The sequence below is a fragment of the Pungitius pungitius genome, chromosome 21 (assembly GCF_949316345.1).
Source record: "Pungitius pungitius chromosome 21, fPunPun2.1, whole genome shotgun sequence".
Classification (NCBI taxonomy): domain Eukaryota; kingdom Metazoa; phylum Chordata; class Actinopteri; order Perciformes; family Gasterosteidae; genus Pungitius; species Pungitius pungitius.
The window spans coordinates 14546060-14565688 of NC_084920.1; the positions used below are offsets into that span (position 1 = coordinate 14546060).

Sequence of the window (19629 nt, forward strand, 5' to 3'; positions counted from 1 at the left end):
AAGGTTGTGGGTTCAAGCCCAGTTTTAGGTTTGAGCCTTTGGCTTTACTTCAGGTTTGAGTAGCAATCTCAAGGTTAAATACAACAAAGGGTTGGTTTGTGTGTGGTGAAGTAGCACAGTGGAAGAGCTGCTGCCACAAGCCTGCACTGCATTTCAAGGTTGTGGGTTCAAGCCCAGTCTTGGGTTTGAGCCTTTGGCTTTACTTCAGGTTTGAGTAGCAATCTCAAGGTTAAATACAACAAACAAAGGGTTGGTTAGTGTGTGGTGAAGTAGCACAGCGGAAGAGCTGCTGAAATAAGCCCCTGCACTGCATTTCAAGGTTGTGGGTTCAAGCCCACTCTTGGTTTTGAGCCTTTGGCTTTACTTCAGGTTTGAGTAGCAATCTCAAGGTTAAATACAACAAACAAAGGGTTGGTTAGTGTGTGGTGAAGTAGCACAGTGGAAGAGCTGCTGACATAAGCCCCTGCACTGCACTTGAAGGTTGTGGGTTCAAGCCCAGATGTGGAAATAGCATTTAAAAGAGTTTTGAGGTTTAGTTCACATGCTCAAGGTTAAATAGGAGAATCAAAGTTGGTAAAATGTGACCAGGACTGGTAGTGTAGGGGTGCAAGCTAGAGCCCAGAAGCCTCTGTGCGCACCGCCAGTGGGTTCAAATCCCGCTCGTGCCAAGTCTTGAGCACACTGCCGCGGAGGTAGTAGTGGGGGCATTGTCCCCACGGTTGTTTCGGAGAAGTGAACCCTAGGGGTTATGCAAAAAGACAAGGCGCGTTCACTTGAGTTATGATGGCATTGTCAAGAATGATGAAGAATCTTTTGCTACTGAATTGAATTTGATGTTAATTGCTTTGCTTTAGCCTTTTAGCACTTATTAGCCATGCTACATAGCAGAGGTGGGAACAAGTCACTGTTAGGCAAGTCTCAAGTCATTGCCGTCGAGTCAAAGACGAAGCAAGTCCCAAGTCGAGTCACAAGTCAAAGCCAACAAGTCTCAAGTCGAGTCACAAGTCGTACCATTTTAGTTTCGAGTCATTTCGAGTCCTTTTATTATAGTGGGGACGGGGAACCCTGGGTGATGGTGCGCTGCCTCACAGACCTAGACTACGAAGGGAAGGGTAATGGTGGATCGACTGTGACTGTGTTATAGTACTGTAACGCTCACCCCAATGCTGCAGCGTAAATAAGGAGGCGATGACTGGCTTGCAACTCCGCTGCATTTATTTATATAAAACAACTCAACTTCGGTCACTGTTGGCCGCATACACGGCCCCCCAAAACTCGGGTTGTCTCGCGTAACTACAGCTGGTAACAGAGCATAACGTGAACACATGCAACATCTGCATAACTGATTAACTAATAACTTTAACTCAGCTCATTACACTACTTTAAAACGGACGTTGACATAATGTTGGCGAGGATTTCCATCGGAGTCTGAATCCGGGTTTTGACGGGAGAGAAGGCCGGATGAGTAAGTAAAGATGAGCAGATGTGTCTCATTCAGTGGTCACACTGACATGAAACTTATTACAGCCTCTGAGGGCATTTTTCAAGACAATCCCATGTTTGTCTACTTCAGGGCATCCTGTGGACAACCTTAAACTGACAGTCTGGCACAGGGTGTAGATTTGTTTACCCTTTTTAGTGCATCCACCCTCCAATTCTGTTACATTAAAATTCAACTCACTTGTGCCCTTACCAATGCAGGAAAGATGAATAGCATGGTTGATCCTCCAAGATGCACCAATCCGTCTCTGGGGCAATATCCCATTATGATTTTTTATAAATGTCAGTTACCCAAAACTAAAAAAGGATTTAGGAAGAGCCACCATGTCCCTTGAGGGTTGAACTCAGATTCAATTCAATTCATTTTATTTTGTATACCCCAAAATCGCAAATTACAAATTTGCCTCAGAGGGCTTTACAGTCTGTACGCATGCAACATCCTCTGTCCCGAAACCCTCACATTGGCACAGGAAAAACTCCCCAAAATATGAAAAAAAACCTTCAATGGGGAAAAAAGGGAAGAAACCTTAGGGAGAACGTCAGAGGAGGGATCCCTCTCCCGAGATGGCCGTGTGGTTAAAACAATGAGTTGGTTTATTTACAGTCTGACAGAAACCAATTGATTCCAGCAAAGAAAGAAATGAAGTACCAAGGCTGTCGTTATCGACATCCACATGAATGTTAAAGTCACCCACTATAATTACCATGTCCGTTTTAAGGACCAAACTCGTTAAGAACTGTGAAAATCACATAAAAATTCAGAATAAGGACCTGGGGCCCTGGACACTATTACAAAGAGAATCGGCTGGATTATTTTCCAGGTTGGTTGTGAAAGACTGAAAGTCAGACTTTCAAATGAGTTATAATCTAGTTTAGGTTTAAGGTTTATTAAAAGGCAGGAGTCATAAATAGCTGCCACTCCACCCCCTCGGCCTGTGCCTCGGGGGATATGAGTATTAACATGACTTGGAGGAGTCGCTTCGTTTAAGCTAAAGTACTCCCCATCCGATAGCCATGTTTCAGTAAGACAGAAAATATCAACATGGTTGTCAGATATTAGTTCATTTACTAAAACAGCTTTAGAGCACAGAGATCTAATATTCAAAAGTCCCCCTTTAATTCTCCTAGTTTGTTGCACAGTTGTATTGTTACATTTAACTTTGATTAAGTTATTAAATATAACTCCTCGGTTGTTTACCTTTAACTTAAATAACGGTGTCCGTGGGGCAGAAACAGTTTCTATAGAGTTAATGACGCTGAGTGACTGCTCGGAATGAAGCGCAGAGAAGTGTGTAAGACTGCGACTCTGCTTCCTGGTCTGAACTCTGGGTCATGGATTAAGTCCATTAAGAAACTGGGTCAGGTTCTTAGAAATGAGTTGAGCTCCATCCAAAGTTGGATGGATGCCGTCCCTCCTAATCAGACCAGGCACTCCCCAAAACGTCTTCCAGTGATCAACGAAGCCCACATTATTTACTGGGCACCACCTCGACAACCAGCGGCGGAATGACGACATGCGGCTATACATGTCGTCACTGATCAAGTTTGGGAGGGGGCCAGAGAAAACTACGGTGTCCGACATTGTTTTAGCGTATGTACACACCGATTCCACGTTAACTTTTGTGACTTCCGAGTGGCGTAACCGGGAGTCATTACCGCCGACATGTATTACAATCTTAATGTATTTACGTTTATCCTTAGCCAGCAGTTTAAGATAAGACTCAATGGCCCCTGGTTCCGCTAACTTCACGTTCCTCAGAATGGAGCTACCTATCACCAGCGGGTGTGTCGCTGAGTGGGGAGAATCGGTTTGAAACGTGAAGTGGTTGGTGGTTAACCGTGTGCTTCGACTTAAGACTTACGCTTACTCCGGACAGTCACCCAGCCTCCCGGCCGCTCGGGGGTTGCCGGGGGACGGTTAGCAGGAGCAAACGATACGTCTATGTGGTCCGCACCGACTATAGGAGATGGCTGGTTAACAGCGGCTACCTCCATGGTGCGGAGCCGTGCTTCTAACTCACTAAGCCTCGCCTCCAAGCGATCAAATATACTACACGTCTTACATGTACCATTATCCGTAAGGGAGGCAGAGGAATAGCTAAACATGTGACACACCGAGCAGGGGAGGTAGGGAGGGAAGACATCACAATGTTAGCTGCTAAGCTAAGGCTAAAAGAGGTAGCGCTAACGCTAAACAACGTCTAAGCAACTATTCGTTTAAACGATAAAGTGCTGGACGGCGAGGCGTTTAACAACGTCTCACGTAGATAATTCGCCGCTTGTACTGACAATATCACGACAGAATCAACTTGGTATCGCAAGAGCTCTGGGAGAGTTCAATGACATCAAACACGCTGTCGACAGGAAGTGACGCAACAGACTCACCGCACCGGAACCACCTGAGATAAGGTTTAAAGTACAGAAATTTGGGGAATTTGGCATTAGTGACAGGGACGTGTAGGTTGCTCCATCTAAGATTATTCCAGTCATGTCATGGGAAAAAAAATATTGTGAAAAAAGTCAAAATATGTTGGGTCAAAAAAGAAAAGATTTTTTTTAAATAATAGGTAAAGAATTATTATAAAAAAATATATGTAAGGTAATATATATATAATATAATATATATATATTATTAGGGCCGGGACTCGATTAAAAATATTAATCTAATTAATTAGAGGCTTTGTAATTAATTAATCAAAATTAATCGCATTTTAATTGCATAAATATTTGACCTGAGAACAGTAAGTAATTTTTTCACATGGATTTTTATTTTTGTTCAACCAATTCCAGCAGACAAGTGTAGAAATAGCATATTCTTTAAACTATGTTTTTTTAAGTAGACCAATACTTTCAAGTACATTCAGAACATTGGTTATTTTTTCAGACGTGGACTTAGTTACCCTGGTCCTTAAACCAGTTAGCTGGTGCAGTGTGGGTTGGGTGTGGGTCCTTGTACTCGGGTCGGGCTAACGTCCACGCTAGCTGCTAATTGTTTTGCGTTGAGGTGATACTTGAGGCTCGATGTGAATTCCTTGTTGCACAGCTTGCACACAACCATGCTCGTATCGACGCTTCCATCCGTGTGTTTATTATAATAAGATTTCCCATTCACGGGGCCAACCGACACGGTCTCGTCAGCTTCTTCGTTCATGTTCACTGTGGTTTGTTGTTGTCTGAAGTGCTCCAGTATAATCGGTCCTCGGAAACTCATCCAGTGAGAAACGTTCCGCGGTGCAAAAAATACGTGTAAAAATGCGTAAAAAATGTTTAATGTGTTATTTTTTGTGTAATTAATTAATCTTAATTCACATTGTAATTAATTAATCGTAATTAATGCGCTAAAGTCCCGCCCCCCCGTTCTCGCGCCCCAGGTAATCCAAGAAGCTTTGGACAAAAGCTTGGATCGAGGGCTGACTTTCAGTAGATCGCAGCGAGGGAGCTGCTCTGCTACGTACGAAACCCTGACCCAGAATCAGGTCGTCATTTAGCACCAGGTTCTCCACAAACATGCGGTGCGAGGTAGGAGAGGGGCGACCATCATCCGGCCGCGCCCCAGCCCTGTCTCGAACGGCTCTACTCACCGGCCGAAGCCGGCTATCCTTGGCGAACCGAAGCTCCACAGCCCCACATGGAAAGAACCTATATAAACATATATGTTTTAATATATGTTTTGATATAGGTAATTGATATATGTGACATATATAAAATTGGGCGTTTTCCTATATGTTATATTATATATGTACATATATGCGCCACATATATGCGCGCATATATGCACGCATTCATGTACACATATATATACATGCATAAATGTACCTATATAGGTACATATATGCACATGTCCACCTATATATTAGTAAAATTATTAAAATCCAAACTAGGAAACAAAAATAAAAGCCTAAAATGTGGAAATTTACATTATTTATTTAAGGACTATCAAAATGTACAAAAATGACAACAAAAAAAAATCATTTCATGGATCTTCGCATCTCTGCGAGCTTGGAATTTATAGCTGTGCCTATCTGCCCTCGGCTGGCTGCCGGCCATTTCTTCAATGTAGCATCTAGAGAAGACAAAAATAATTAGACAATATAATAATATTGTAACAATAATGAGCGAATGGCATTCAGCCATCTGTTCTGAATTAACAAATCCTGACTTTTTAACACATTCCGTGTTCTCTGGGCTGGGCTTTGAGCAAACAAGACCTTTTGTTTTACACACACACCATGCTCGAAGAAGGTATGTATTAAAATCAAGTAAATCAATTACCGGCATAGACAAAATAAGGCAGGACAGAGGGGATTAAGGGTGAAGGAGGGGTGAATATTATTTATGAACACTTCAGACAACAACAATATGCCATGAGGTTATTTGCATGTTCTACAAAATAGAAGACTACACACCTTACAGCACATTGAGCGCAATACCCCAGAAATTTGGCTTTAGAAAAGGAAAGGTGGGATCAAAAAGTGAGCAAGCAATGAATTAGTATTATAGGTGCGAAGCAGATATAGTAACAATAATGGGTGCCCTACCTTATCCAGTCTCCATTGATGCCTAATAAACATTGATACAAGTAGGCTATGGTTAAAGTGGTGAACTTATAAACTTTTGTTTTCCCTTCTCAACACATTATGCATTTACTCACCAATAATGGCTGCCTTTTTTATTTTGTCCAGGGCAACCAGCTGCTCCCCGTCCCCTCTGGTTGGCATCCCACCTTAAAGTAATATTTCAAAATTATTATGAAAGGCGGGTAAAATGAAGGTGGAGTAAGCAAGAGTTTTTTTTATATATACACACACATCACGTTTTCTTGAGGTGCAAGGAAATACAAAAATGGCAAGTAAAAAAGCGATGGTATGCCCGCACACAAACATGATTTATTCCACTGCATGTAACGCCTCGGCTCGGCTCGCTTTGCTTTTCCACTGCGTGGTACGACTCGTCTTAGTACGGCACAGCTCGGTTCGCTTTAACTCAGTTGCTTTTCCACTGCAGAAGTACCACTTCAGTATGTTCATGTCACGTTTAAAGTACCGGTACGGTACGCTTAGAACATCAACAGACCAGGTACCATTTAAAGCGAGCCGTACCATGCTGTACTATGCAGTGGAAAAGTGCCATAATTGGATCCTACAAAGCATACAGTTTATACTCATCCTTACTACATAATGTTATTCACCTGTGGTTTCGCTGAGTTTTTAGTTGTTGCCGCAGTCTTGTTAGAGAAGAAAAACATCTTTTCAACATTTGTATGCATGTGGGGCAATATGCTGCATATATGTGGCTCAACAAGGTCTTCTTTCCCCGCTGATTCTGCCAAGCCCGTTCCCTTGGCTGTGGTTTCGCTAGATAATAGGTAGGGACAGTGGGAATCTCGTTCATCCATTCATGCGCGTCACTAATTAGTTGACGAGGCATTTGGCTACTTTTAAGAGAGGAATGAACGGCCCCCCCCGAGATCATAACTCCGAAGTGCGGTGATCGGCCAAAGTCACTTACCATGGATACTTACCTAGAATCCCACGCGGCGAAAACGTGTCCTGCCCGGGCTGCTCAGCTTCTACAAAGCGCGTCGCTAGGAATAGACTCCCCGCTGCCCCGCAATGGGGCACACTTCTGCATCTGCGAACTCGCCCGGGTGGCTTTCCAGAACCAACTAGCATATTCCAAGACATGACTCACCCTGTTGCATGAGTTGAGACGACGACTATTAACGGGGCTCATGCCCCCGAGAAGCCGCGACGAGGGAACCCGCCGCCCCTTTCCTCGTCTAAGTAATTGCTTACGTTACTCACGTCAGTCATGTCCCGAACCGAGAGTGCACCAAGAGGTGGCAATGCCAAGTGACTGGTCTCAAGTTCTTACCAGTATTGGTTATGCTGGCGCACGGAGCTATACTGCAATGCCCCACTCGGTCACAGAGGCCCTTTCCACTCAGGCTCCACAGACTCTTGTAACCTCGTTGTGAGAGGCTCACCCTGCTGCAAAGCCCTCCAAACGCAGGCAGGTTTCAGCTACAAACATCTAATTTTGACCCCCCTGTTAGCTCACAACACCACAATAGGTGGCCTTCGGGTCAGAGTGAAGGGTCACTCCCCTCCGTCGCGTAAGGAATCAGGTGGATCCCCCCGCTAGGGAGTTTAGCATGCTTCGAGTGAAAGCACACCGAACCGACTAGCGCCTAGCCTGGGCTAGTTGATTCGGCAGGTGAGTTGTTACACACTCCTTAGCGGATTCCGACTTCCATGGCCACCGTCCTGCTGTCTATATCGACCAACACCTTTGCTGGGTCTGATGAGCGTCGGCATCGGGCGCCTTAACCCGGCGTTCGGTTCATCCCGCAGCGCCAGTTCTGCTTACCAAAAGTGGCCCACTAGGCAGGTCGTATTGTTTGCAGAGTCCCGAGTGATTTAAGGGGGTGTGGGGGGGATTTTAGCCCCGTGTCAGACTGACGGATATGGCTGGGGGGAGTGAGGGGAGAGAATTTAGCTGTCTGACAGCTTGGTGTATGAAGCAGTCTCTGAGTCTGGTGGTACGGCAGCGGAGGCTCCTATACCTTCTTCCAGAGGGTAGGAGGCTGAACAGACTGTGTGCGAGGTGGGTAGTGTCACTCGCAATCGAGGTAGCTTTCCGGATGAGGCGGGTGGTGTATATGTCTTTCAGGGAAGGGAGTGGGAGTGCCAGTGCTTTCATGCTGTGTTCAGTACAGCTACTGCCCCACACAGTGATGCAGCTGGACAGGATGCTTTCAATGGTGCCCCGGTAGAATGTGTTCAGGATTGGTGTGGGAGCTTTCACTTGCTTGAGCTTGCGGAGGAAGTATATTTCTGCTGGACTATTCAGTAACTTGCCGTGACGTGATTTTTTTATCTAAAACCCGAGCACCGGGAGAAAAGCCACCGAGGAAGAGAAGGTTGCCTACCTCCTGACGAACAGGTGGAAAGATCCACCTCTCCGTCCCTCCACCATTTTATCCCAAAACCCGAGCACCGGGAGAAAAACCAACGACCTAGATAAGGTCACCTACCTCCTGACGAACAGGTGGATGGATCCACCTCTCCGTCCCTCCACCATTTTTTTTCCAAAACCCGAGCACCGGGAGAAAAACCAACGACCTAGTGAAGGTCATCTACCTCCTGACGAACAGGTGGAAAAATCCACCTCTCCGTCCCTCCACTATCTACCTCCTCAAGCCCATCTCCGTCTCCATCGCCACCATCTTCCTCCTCATCTTTGCCAGCTCCGTGGCCCTGTCTTCCATCGGCCTCCCAAAGAATCCTAGGAGTTTTTTCTTCAGCCGGAGGCAAATGTTCTCCAGGAGCTTCTGATCCAACATCCGAAGCCTCTTATCCTCCTCCAGGAGAATCTTTTGGTAGCCCAGGTGCGTATTACGCTCCTCCAGAACCGTCTTTTCCTGGGCCAGGACCAGATTAGAATGCTGCAAATCAAGCTTTTCCTCCAGCAGGACCTTGTTACGCTCTTCCAGAATTAGTTTTTCATGCTCCAGGGCATCTAGTCTAGAAATCGTATTTCTCTGCTGGAGGATCATCTTATCATCCTCCTGCAACTTCTTGGTCTCATTGGCCAGCTCCTGAAACATTTTGGCGTCTTCTTGGAACTTTTTGGCGCCTTCTTGGAACTTCATGGCCTCGTGTGGGAACATCTCTTCTAGCGTTTTATTCTGTTCCCACAACTTATCCTGCTCCATCTGCTTTGTCTTGGCCTGCTCAGCATGGAGGGCAATAATCAGATTATTGTGTTCCCCCATGAGAATCTTGTACTCTTTTTTACAGTCTGTCTCGACTTGGAGAAGTTTGGTCTCCTTGAGATCATGAAGACGCTTCTTCAGACTGGCGATTTCTGACCCTTGACTCTGGATGGTCTTCTCAGCCTCAGCCATGGTCTTATTGCGACTGTTCTTATTACTTCGGGCTGGTAATAAAGAAGCTTGGTCGTCATCTTCGTCAAGCGTCTTCCAATAACCCATTGTTTTGGAAAACGCTTCCCCTTTATATTTCCTCGATTTTAGGAGCATTTCTGTGGCCATTGTTCTCAACATGATGTTCCTTATTAGTATTTGTCTTTAAATCCTTAATGTCTCCCTGGTTCTGCCTTCCGTGTGTGTTAAGGAGTTGATACTGTGGAACAGAGAATGTTGTGACTGACTGCAGCCAGTGTGATCTGGCTATAAGTGTTCTCAAGATCAGGGCGGGTGATGTCATAGGGTGATTGTCATGTGATTGTCATGTGATTGTCATGTGAGGTTCCGCCTCTGATGATCACATGACACGGAAAACAAGCTTAGTTTTCTTTACTGTAGATAGTTTGTATAATCAAATATGCTTTTACTCATTCATATTAATGCTTGGCAACAATGGAGCCCTAGGTTGAGCAGGTCCCTTGTATTTTACACACATTAAAAATGCTATGATTTCCTACAGTCATTTACACATGGTTCTAACTTTCTTTTGTATGCCGTGTTGCACCAGGCTCAGCTCTACACAGGACTACAAATGTCAAGAAGGATCTGTGAGGGAGAGCATCGGGTCGTGCCTTACTTCTGCTCTTCACTTATCTATAGAAAGTTGTAAATTGGCTTATTTGATGAAATTGCACTTTCTTGTTTTGTGTTCTTCTGGGTTTGTATCCTCGTGGTTGAAATGCATTTATTGAAAGTCATTTTGGATAAAAGCGTCAGCTAAATGACATGTAATGTAATATTAGTTTAAAACATACTAAAAACTTTATTTGTGTCAGAAAAATAAACGCCCTGTGCGAAGTTTGTAGAAAGGCAACTGCATGAATATAACCTACCATTGAGTCTTAACTTCACACCAACTGCTTATTTTAGCTTGGATCTTGTAACTCAATTCCAAAAGCAAAAAATCAATCATTGTTTAAGAAAGTTCCAGTTCCAGTATACACAATGCAGAGTGAGATCTTGTTCATAGAAGTACATTATACACTTCCAATGTTGTAATTAAGACAGATGTAATACACCCTGGAACAAATGTTTGTTTCTTACAATAAATTCATTCAGTCTTTGCCTATAATCAACAGCGGCCGGTGCTTGTTACTATAAGCTACATAAACCCAGACAAGCCCCACATGCTGGACTCAGGTTGGAACTGCCGACCATATCTGATCTGTAAGCTATAGTCTGCAATCTGTAAGGAAGACACAAATATGCTCACCAGTGGATCCAGTACAAGCAGAAAGCCATAAAACCCGCAGTAATGCACCCACACACACAAACACACCCTCGTTGCTCTGCTTGCATGCAGTGATCGTTAAACACGTTCATCACAACCTCCAAGGGCAGAACAGGCAATAGACCAATGCGTGGGAGGCCAGGGGTGAATCCATCAAAGTGACGTTAATAAAGACCACTTGATTTGGCCCGCTGGCTCAACAGATGAAATGGTGGTGTTCAGGTCCACTGGAGCAGAGCAGAGTCTGTGGCTTCCCCACTTTTCCCAGGCCTTGTGTATTGAACACTGGTTATTGTCATTATGGGCACGAAGACAAGGAGATAGCAACCTTAGAACTGCGTTATGGTGTTGTCCTATGCTCGTTAGCGCGGTCGTGAAATTCACACAAAAAAAAGGTGAGAATCCTGTGAAATGGTAACCCTCCGACAAATAGAAAAATATCTTACCAATTGCCTACCAGCATTGCAACAGCAAAAATATCCGGGTCAGGGAAAGGTCACTCATCGGTCCATGTACTGGACGGCTTAAACCTCTTCTCTGTATTTCAGGGGAATTATTGCTGTAACATCCTTTCATTTATCTGACAATGTTTTTTTAAGATATTTTTTTAAGATAGAGATTTTCTAAATAAATTGCATATGATCTCAAATGTTATGCATTGTTTTAGATTACTTAGTTGGGTAGTGTAAAGTAAACACATTGAAGGAGTAGAAATAACCGAGAGCCAGGTTTTTACTTTTGCTACTTACTACTTTTAATACATGTAGCTGAATATGCTTTTGAATGCTGTGTGATTTCTTCCATTAGAGTACTTTTACTTTAGTAATAACGTTGCGGGAGCTGTTTATTATTGGTGATGGAGTGGATCATTTTGTATTAATTAAAATAAAAAAGTCAAAAATTAACCAATTCATGAAGTACATTTTTGAAGATTTTTTATTAAAAATATTCCAAACAGTTTCAAAAATACTTTGTATAACATTTAAAATACATTACTAATACAGTTGAAATACCAGGTGGAAGCAGTGAGTGACTGTTTGAGGTCTAACAGAAGAGCTGCACGAGTTCATTTGTCCTCATCAGGACTCTGAAAGAAATATCTCATTTTAGTCAATTCGTAATCGCTCTTTGCAAGTGCCACCGGGTCGCCTCCTGGACAGTGCTTTCACAAAGTGCTCTACACAGTTCAGTGTCCAAGTCACAAAAGGTGTCACGGGCCTTTTGTCCTTTCCGTGGAGACAGCGCCACCGCGTGTTGGTAAAATGGTGTTACAGTGGACTCTTGTATTCTAAAAAATTCACTTAACAAAAAATAAATAAGTACTGAAAGCCTCAAAGTACCAATGTTTAAGGTTCATCATAATAAAGAATGCATACAAGATGCATTAATGTGTTCAGCACTTTAATATTGCAGCTGGTGAAGGTGGAGCTATATATTTTTTTTTATTATTATTTATCAGGGTTTCGCCGTGTGACACACTCTTTTGCATGTTTTCACACACGCTCGCACGACACATCAAATTTCTTTTGAACTTTCATCGACTTTGTTAGTCTTCGCGGAACAACTCATCTACAGTAAAGGAAGTTCCTCTTCACACTGCTAACTAATATATAGAAATATATGTGTATAACAAATTCATCTTGTTCGTATATTTGGAGGTTTTCGTCGCTAAAGAACATGCTTTTACTAAATTTTTATTCTACCGCAGTTTGTCCACTAAACAATAATAATTAGGCTGTGTTTTATTTGAACTCAATGTCTCCCAAGGTGAAATAATTGAGTAAACCACAAATGTAGATATGCGCGTGTGTCAGCGTGCCTCTGTGCACAAAAAGACGCAGACAGAGGCACGCTGCGTGCATCTTTGTGCGTCTACATGTCAACGTGCCTTTTTTGCACAAATGTCAGTGTGCCTCTGTGCACAAAGATGCATGCTGACATGTAGACGCACAAAGTTGCACGCAGCCAGTCATCAATAAACTGTCAGCTGGTTGCACTGATAGAACATTCTGGCCCATTGCTTGTGGATTGGACTATTTATCTTTATTTTGTGCACTCTCACAGTTCATTAAGAACTACAAAAACACTTGGCAGTTCCTAGTAAAATCAAAACTCTTTTTTTATTTAATAGTTTCTCTACGAAAACTGGCCTCCAGGCATAGGTCTTGAACTCTCACTCACGGCTTTGATGGTGCTCCCAATCAGGATGGACCCTCAATTAAGCCTTCTGATGGATTGTCTGCAAAACACGGAGGAACAAGCCACCAACAATGGTCCAGTACATAACCACTAAAAATCAACGTATCTGAAATCAAGCAAATTATTTAGTCATTAGTTCAGTTCTTCTATGTGTAATTCTCTTGCTTCTTTTTCTTTTCCGTTTCACTTTGACCTGGGTGTGCTCCTGTGCACAAGACCTCGTTGAAGTAATAGTAATAATTTTTATATATATATTAAATTAAACAAACAGTGACACTGTGAATCCTCGTGAGGTCTGGTGTCTCTAGTGGAATCAAAGCTGACCTTCCTGATCCACATTTGGGATTTTATTCATGCCCCTTCATGCAGACATCGCTTCTGCTTTGAAAGAGTTTTGAGGTTTGAGTAGAAATCTCAAGGTTAAATACGAGAAACAAAGGGTTGGTTAGTGTGTGGTGAAGTAGCACAGTGGAAGAGCTGCTGCCACAAGCCTGCACTGCATTTGAAGATCCTGGGTTCAAGCCCAGTCTTGGGTTTGAGCCTTTGGCTTTACTTCAGGTTTGAGTAGCAATCTCAAGGTTAAATACAACAAACAAAGGTTTGGTTAGTGTGTGGTGAAGTAGCACAGCGGAAGAGCTGCTGAAATAAGCCCCTGCACTGCATTTCAAGGTTGTGGGTTCAAGCCCACTCTTGGTTTTGAGCCTTTGGCTTTACTTCAGGTTTGAGTAGCAATCTCAAGGTTAAATACAACAAACAAAGGGTTGGTTAGTGTGTGGTGAAGTAGCAAAGGGGAAGAGCTGCTGCCACAAGCCTGCACTGCATTTCAAGGTTGTGGGTTCAAGCCCACTCTTGGTTTTGAGCCTTTGGCTTTACTTCAGGTTTGAGTAGCAATCTCAAGGTTAAATACGAGAAACAAAGGGTTGAGTAGTGTGTGGTGAAGTAGCAAAGGGGAAGAGCTGCTGCCACAAGCCTGCACTGCATTTCAAGGTTGTGGGTTCAAGCCCACTCTTGGTTTTGAGCCTTTGGCTTTACTTCAGGTTTGAGTAGCAATCTCAAGGTTAAATACAACAAACAAAGGGTTGGTTAGTGTGTGGTGAAGTAGCACAGCGGAAGAGCTGCTGAAATAAGCCCCTGCACTGCATTTCAAGGTTGTGGGTTCAAGCCCACTCTTGGTTTTGAGCCTTTGGCTTTACTTCAGGTTTGAGTAGCAATCTCAAGGTTAAATACAACAAACAAAGGGTTGGTTAGTGTGTGGTGAAGTAGCAAAGGGGAAGAGCTGCTGCCACAAGCCTGCACTGCATTTCAAGGTTGTGGGTTCAAGCCCAGTCTTGGGTTTGAGCCTTTGGCTTTACTTCAGGTTTGAGTAGCAATCTCAAGGTTAAATACAACAAACAAAGGGTTGGTTAGTGTGTGGTGAAGTAGCACAGCGGAAGAGCTGCTGAAATAAGCCCCTGCACTGCATTTCAAGGTTGTGGGTTCAAGCCCACTCTTGGTTTTGAGCCTTTGGCTTTACTTCAGGTTTGAGTAGCAATCTCAAGGTTAAATACAACAAAGGGTTGGTTTGTGTGTGGTGAAGTAGCACAGTGGAAGAGCTGCTGCCACAAGCCTGCACTGCATTTCAAGGTTGTGGGTTCAAGCCCAGTCTTGGGTTTGAGCCTTTGGCTTTACTTCAGGTTTGAGTAGCAATCTCAAGGTTAAATACAACAAACAAAGGGTTGGTTAGTGTGTGGTGAAGTAGCACAGCGGAAGAGCTGCTGAAATAAGCCCCTGCACTGCATTTCAAGGTTGTGGGTTCAAGCCCACTCTTGGTTTTGAGCCTTTGGCTTTACTTCAGGTTTGAGTAGCAATCTCAAGGTTAAATACAACAAACAAAGGGTTGGTTAGTGTGTGGTGAAGTAGCACAGTGGAAGAGCTGCTGACATAAGCCCCTGCACTGCACTTGAAGGTTGTGGGTTCAAGCCCAGATGTGGAAATAGCATTTAAAAGAGTTTTGAGGTTTAGTTCACATGCTCAAGGTTAAATAGGAGAATCAAAGTTGGTAAAATGTGACCAGGACTGGTAGTGTAGGGGTGCAAGCTAGAGCCCAGAAGCCTCTGTGCGCACCGCCAGTGGGTTCAAATCCCGCTCGTGCCAAGTCTTGAGCACACTGCCGCGGAGGTAGTAGTGGGGGCATTGTCCCCACGGTTGTTTCGGAGAAGTGAACCCTAGGGGTTATGCAGAAACACACGGCGCGTTCACTTGAGTTATGATGGCATTGTCAAGAATGATGAAGAATCTTTTGCTACTGAATTGAATTTGATGTTAATTGCTTTGCTTTAGCCTTTTAGCACTTATTAGCCATGCTACATAGCAGAGGTGGGAACAAGTCACTGTTAGGCAAGTCTCAAGTCATTGCCGTCGAGTCAAAGACGAAGCAAGTCCCAAGTCGAGTCACAAGTCAAAGCCAACAAGTCTCAAGTCGAGTCACAAGTCGTACCATTTTAGTTTCGAGTCATTTCGAGTCCTTTTATTATAGTGGGGACGGGGAACCCTGGGTGATGGTGCGCTGCCTCACAGACCTAGACTACGAAGGGAAGGGTAATGGTGGATCGACTGTGACTGTGTTATAGTACTGTAACGCTCACCCCAATGCTGCAGCGTAAATAAGGAGGCGATGACTGGCTTGCAACTCCGCTGCATTTATTTATATAAAACAACTCAACTTCGGTCACTGTTGGCCGCATACACGGCCCCCCAAAACTCGGGTTGTCTCGCGTAACTACAGCTGGTAACAGAGCATAACGTGAACACATGCAACATCTGCATAACTGATTAACTAATAACTTTAACTCAGCTCATTACACTACTTTAAAACGGACGTTGACATAATGTTGGCGAGGATTTCCATCGGAGTCTGAATCCGGGTTTTGACGGGAGAGAAGGCCGGATGAGTAAGTAAAGATGAGCAGATGTGTCTCATTCAGTGGTCACACTGACATGAAACTTATTACAGCCTCTGAGGGCATTTTTCAAGACAATCCCATGTTTGTCTACTTCAGGGCATCCTGTGGACAACCTTAAACTGACAGTCTGGCACAGGGTGTAGATTTGTTTACCCTTTTTAGTGCATCCACCCTCCAATTCTGTTACATTAAAATTCAACTCACTTGTGCCCTTACCAATGCAGGAAAGATGAATAGCATGGTTGATCCTCCAAGATGCACCAATCCGTCTCTGGGGCAATATCCCATTATGATTTTTTATAAATGTCAGTTACCCAAAACTAAAAAAGGATTTAGGAAGAGCCACCATGTCCCTTGAGGGTTGAACTCAGATTCAATTCAATTCATTTTATTTTGTATACCCCAAAATCGCAAATTACAAATTTGCCTCAGAGGGCTTTACAGTCTGTACGCATGCAACATCCTCTGTCCCGAAACCCTCACATTGGCACAGGAAAAACTCCCCAAAATATGAAAAAAAACCTTCAATGGGGAAAAAAGGGAAGAAACCTTAGGGAGAACGTCAGAGGAGGGATCCCTCTCCCGAGATGGCCGTGTGGTTAAAACAATGAGTTGGTTTATTTACAGTCTGACAGAAACCAATTGATTCCAGCAAAGAAAGAAATGAAGTACCAAGGCTGTCGTTATCGACATCCACATGAATGTTAAAGTCACCCACTATAATTACCATGTCCGTTTTAAGGACCAAACTCGTTAAGAACTGTGAAAATCACATAAAAATTCAGAATAAGGACCTGGGGCCCTGGACACTATTACAAAGAGAATCGGCTGGATTATTTTCCAGGTTGGTTGTGAAAGACTGAAAGTCAGACTTTCAAATGAGTTATAATCTAGTTTAGGTTTAAGGTTTATTAAAAGGCAGGAGTCATAAATAGCTGCCACTCCACCCCCTCGGCCTGTGCCTCGGGGGATATGAGTATTAACATGACTTGGAGGAGTCGCTTCGTTTAAGCTAAAGTACTCCCCATCCGATAGCCATGTTTCAGTAAGACAGAAAATATCAACATGGTTGTCAGATATTAGTTCATTTACTAAAACAGCTTTAGAGCACAGAGATCTAATATTCAAAAGTCCCCCTTTAATTCTCCTAGTTTGTTGCACAGTTGTATTGTTACATTTAACTTTGATTAAGTTATTAAATATAACTCCTCGGTTGTTTACCTTTAACTTAAATAACGGTGTCCGTGGGGCAGAAACAGTTTCTATAGAGTTAATGACGCTGAGTGACTGCTCGGAATGAAGCGCAGAGAAGTGTGTAAGACTGCGACTCTGCTTCCTGGTCTGAACTCTGGGTCATGGATTAAGTCCATTAAGAAACTGGGTCAGGTTCTTAGAAATGAGTTGAGCTCCATCCAAAGTTGGATGGATGCCGTCCCTCCTAATCAGACCAGGCACTCCCCAAAACGTCTTCCAGTGATCAACGAAGCCCACATTATTTACTGGGCACCACCTCGACAACCAGCGGCGGAATGACGACATGCGGCTATACATGTCGTCACTGATCAAGTTTGGGAGGGGGCCAGAGAAAACTACGGTGTCCGACATTGTTTTAGCGTATGTACACACCGATTCCACGTTAACTTTTGTGACTTCCGAGTGGCGTAACCGGGAGTCATTACCGCCGACATGTATTACAATCTTAATGTATTTACGTTTATCCTTAGCCAGCAGTTTAAGATAAGACTCAATGGCCCCTGGTTCCGCTAACTTCACGTTCCTCAGAATGGAGCTACCTATCACCAGCGGGTGTGTCGCTGAGTGGGGAGAATCGGTTTGAAACGTGAAGTGGTTGGTGGTTAACCGTGTGCTTCGACTTAAGACTTACGCTTACTCCGGACAGTCACCCAGCCTCCCGGCCGCTCGGGGGTTGCCGGGGGACGGTTAGCAGGAGCAAACGATACGTCTATGTGGTCCGCACCGACTATAGGAGATGGCTGGTTAACAGCGGCTACCTCCATGGTGCGGAGCCGTGCTTCTAACTCACTAAGCCTCGCCTCCAAGCGATCAAATATACTACACGTCTTACATGTACCATTATCCGTAAGGGAGGCAGAGGAATAGCTAAACATGTGACACACCGAGCAGGGGAGGTAGGGAGGGAAGACATCACAATGTTAGCTGCTAAGCTAAGGCTAAAAGAGGTAGCGCTAACGCTAAACAACGTCTAAGCAACTATTCGTTTAAACGATAAAGTGCTGGACGGCGAGGCGTTTAACAACGTCTCACGTAGATAATTCGCCGCTTGTACTGACAATATCACGACAGAATCAACTTGGTATCGCAAGAGCTCTGAGAGAGTTCAATGACATCAAACACGCTGTCGACAGGAAGTGACGCAACAGACTCACCGCACCGGAACCACCTGAGATAAGGTTTAAAGTACAGAAATTTGGGGAATTTGGCATTAGTGACAGGGACGTGTAGGTTGCTCCATCTAAGATTATTCCAGTCATGTCATGGGAAAAAAAATATTGTGAAAAAAGTCAAAATATGTTGGGTCAAAAAAGAAAAGATTTTTTTTAAATAATAGGTAAAGAATTATTATAAAAAAATATATGTAAGGTAATATATATATAATATAATATATATATATTATTAGGGCCGGGACTCGATTAAAAATATTAATCTAATTAATTAGAGGCTTTGTAATTAATTAATCAAAATTAATCGCATTTTAATTGCATAAATATTTGACCTGAGAACAGTAAGTAATTTTTTCACATGGATTTTTATTTTTGTTCAACCAATTCCAGCAGACAAGTGTAGAAATAGCATATTCTTTAAACTATGTTTTTTTAAGTAGACCAATACTTTCAAGTACATTCAGAACATTGGTTATTTTTTCAGACGTGGACTTAGTTACCCTGGTCCTTAAACCAGTTAGCTGGTGCAGTGTGGGTTGGGTGTGGGTCCTTGTACTCGGGTCGGGCTAACGTCCACGCTAGCTGCTAATTGTTTTGCGTTGAGGTGATACTTGAGGCTCGATGTGAATTCCTTGTTGCACAGCTTGCACACAACCATGCTCGTATCGACGCTTCCATCCGTGTGTTTATTATAATAAGATTTCCCATTCACGGGGCCAACCGACACGGTCTCGTCAGCTTCTTCGTTCATGTTCACTGTGGTTTGTTGTTGTCTGAAGTGCTCCAGTATAATCGGTCCTCGGAAACTCATCCAGTGAGAAACGTTCCGCGGTGCAAAAAATAAGTGTAAAAATGCGTAAAAAATGTTTAATGTGTTATTTTTTGTGTAATTAATTAATCTTAATTCACATTGTAATTAATTAATCGTAATTAATGCGCTAAAGTCCCGCCCCCCCGTTCTCGCGCCCAGGTAATCCAAGAAGCTTTGGACAAAAGCTTGGATCGAGGGCTGACTTTCAGTAGATCGCAGCGAGGGAGCTGCTCTGCTACGTACGAAACCCTGACCCAGAATCAGGTCGTCATTTAGCACCAGGTTCTCCACAAACATGCGGTGCGAGGTAGGAGAGGGGCGACCATCATCCGGCCGCGCCCCAGCCCTGTCTCGAACGGCTCTACTCACCGGCCGAAGCCGGCTATCCTTGGCGAACCGAAGCTCCACAGCCCCACATGGAAAGAACCTATATAAACATATATGTTTTAATATATGTTTTGATATAGGTAATTGATATATGTGACATATATAAAATTGGGCGTTTTCCTATATGTTATATTATATATGTACAT

General features: G+C 43.6%; 1 protein-coding gene across 3 annotated transcripts; it reads right to left on the reverse strand.

Annotated features, from left to right (window-relative positions):
• Positions 1-5429: 5429 nt before the first annotated feature.
• On the reverse strand, positions 5430-9425 carry LOC134107867 (golgin subfamily A member 6-like protein 6). 3 transcript variants are annotated; one of them, XR_009942841.1, is made up of 4 exons: positions 6689-9425; positions 6152-6223; positions 6039-6060; positions 5437-5563 (listed from the first exon to the last, which is right to left on the reverse strand). XR_009942841.1 is itself a non-coding variant. In XM_062559905.1 (3 exons), exon 1 carries the CDS (start codon positions 9407-9409, stop codon positions 8690-8692), a length of 720 nt encoding a protein of 239 aa, XP_062415889.1. In that variant the 5' UTR covers positions 9410-9425; the 3' UTR covers positions 5437-5563; positions 6039-6060; positions 6152-8689. The 3 variants fall into 3 exon arrangements, 2 of the variants coding, with proteins under 2 accessions (XP_062415891.1, XP_062415889.1); XM_062559905.1 differs by having other exon boundaries at positions 6152-9425; XM_062559907.1 differs by lacking the exon at positions 6039-6060 and having other exon boundaries at positions 5430-5563; positions 6152-9425.
• Positions 9426-19629: the final 10204 nt, after the last annotated feature.

Excerpts from the sequence above, each read along its gene's own strand:
- LOC134107867 (XM_062559907.1), bottom strand. The coding sequence starts at position 9,409 with ATGGCTGAGGCTGAGAAGACCATCCAGAGTCAAGGGTCAGAAATCGCC.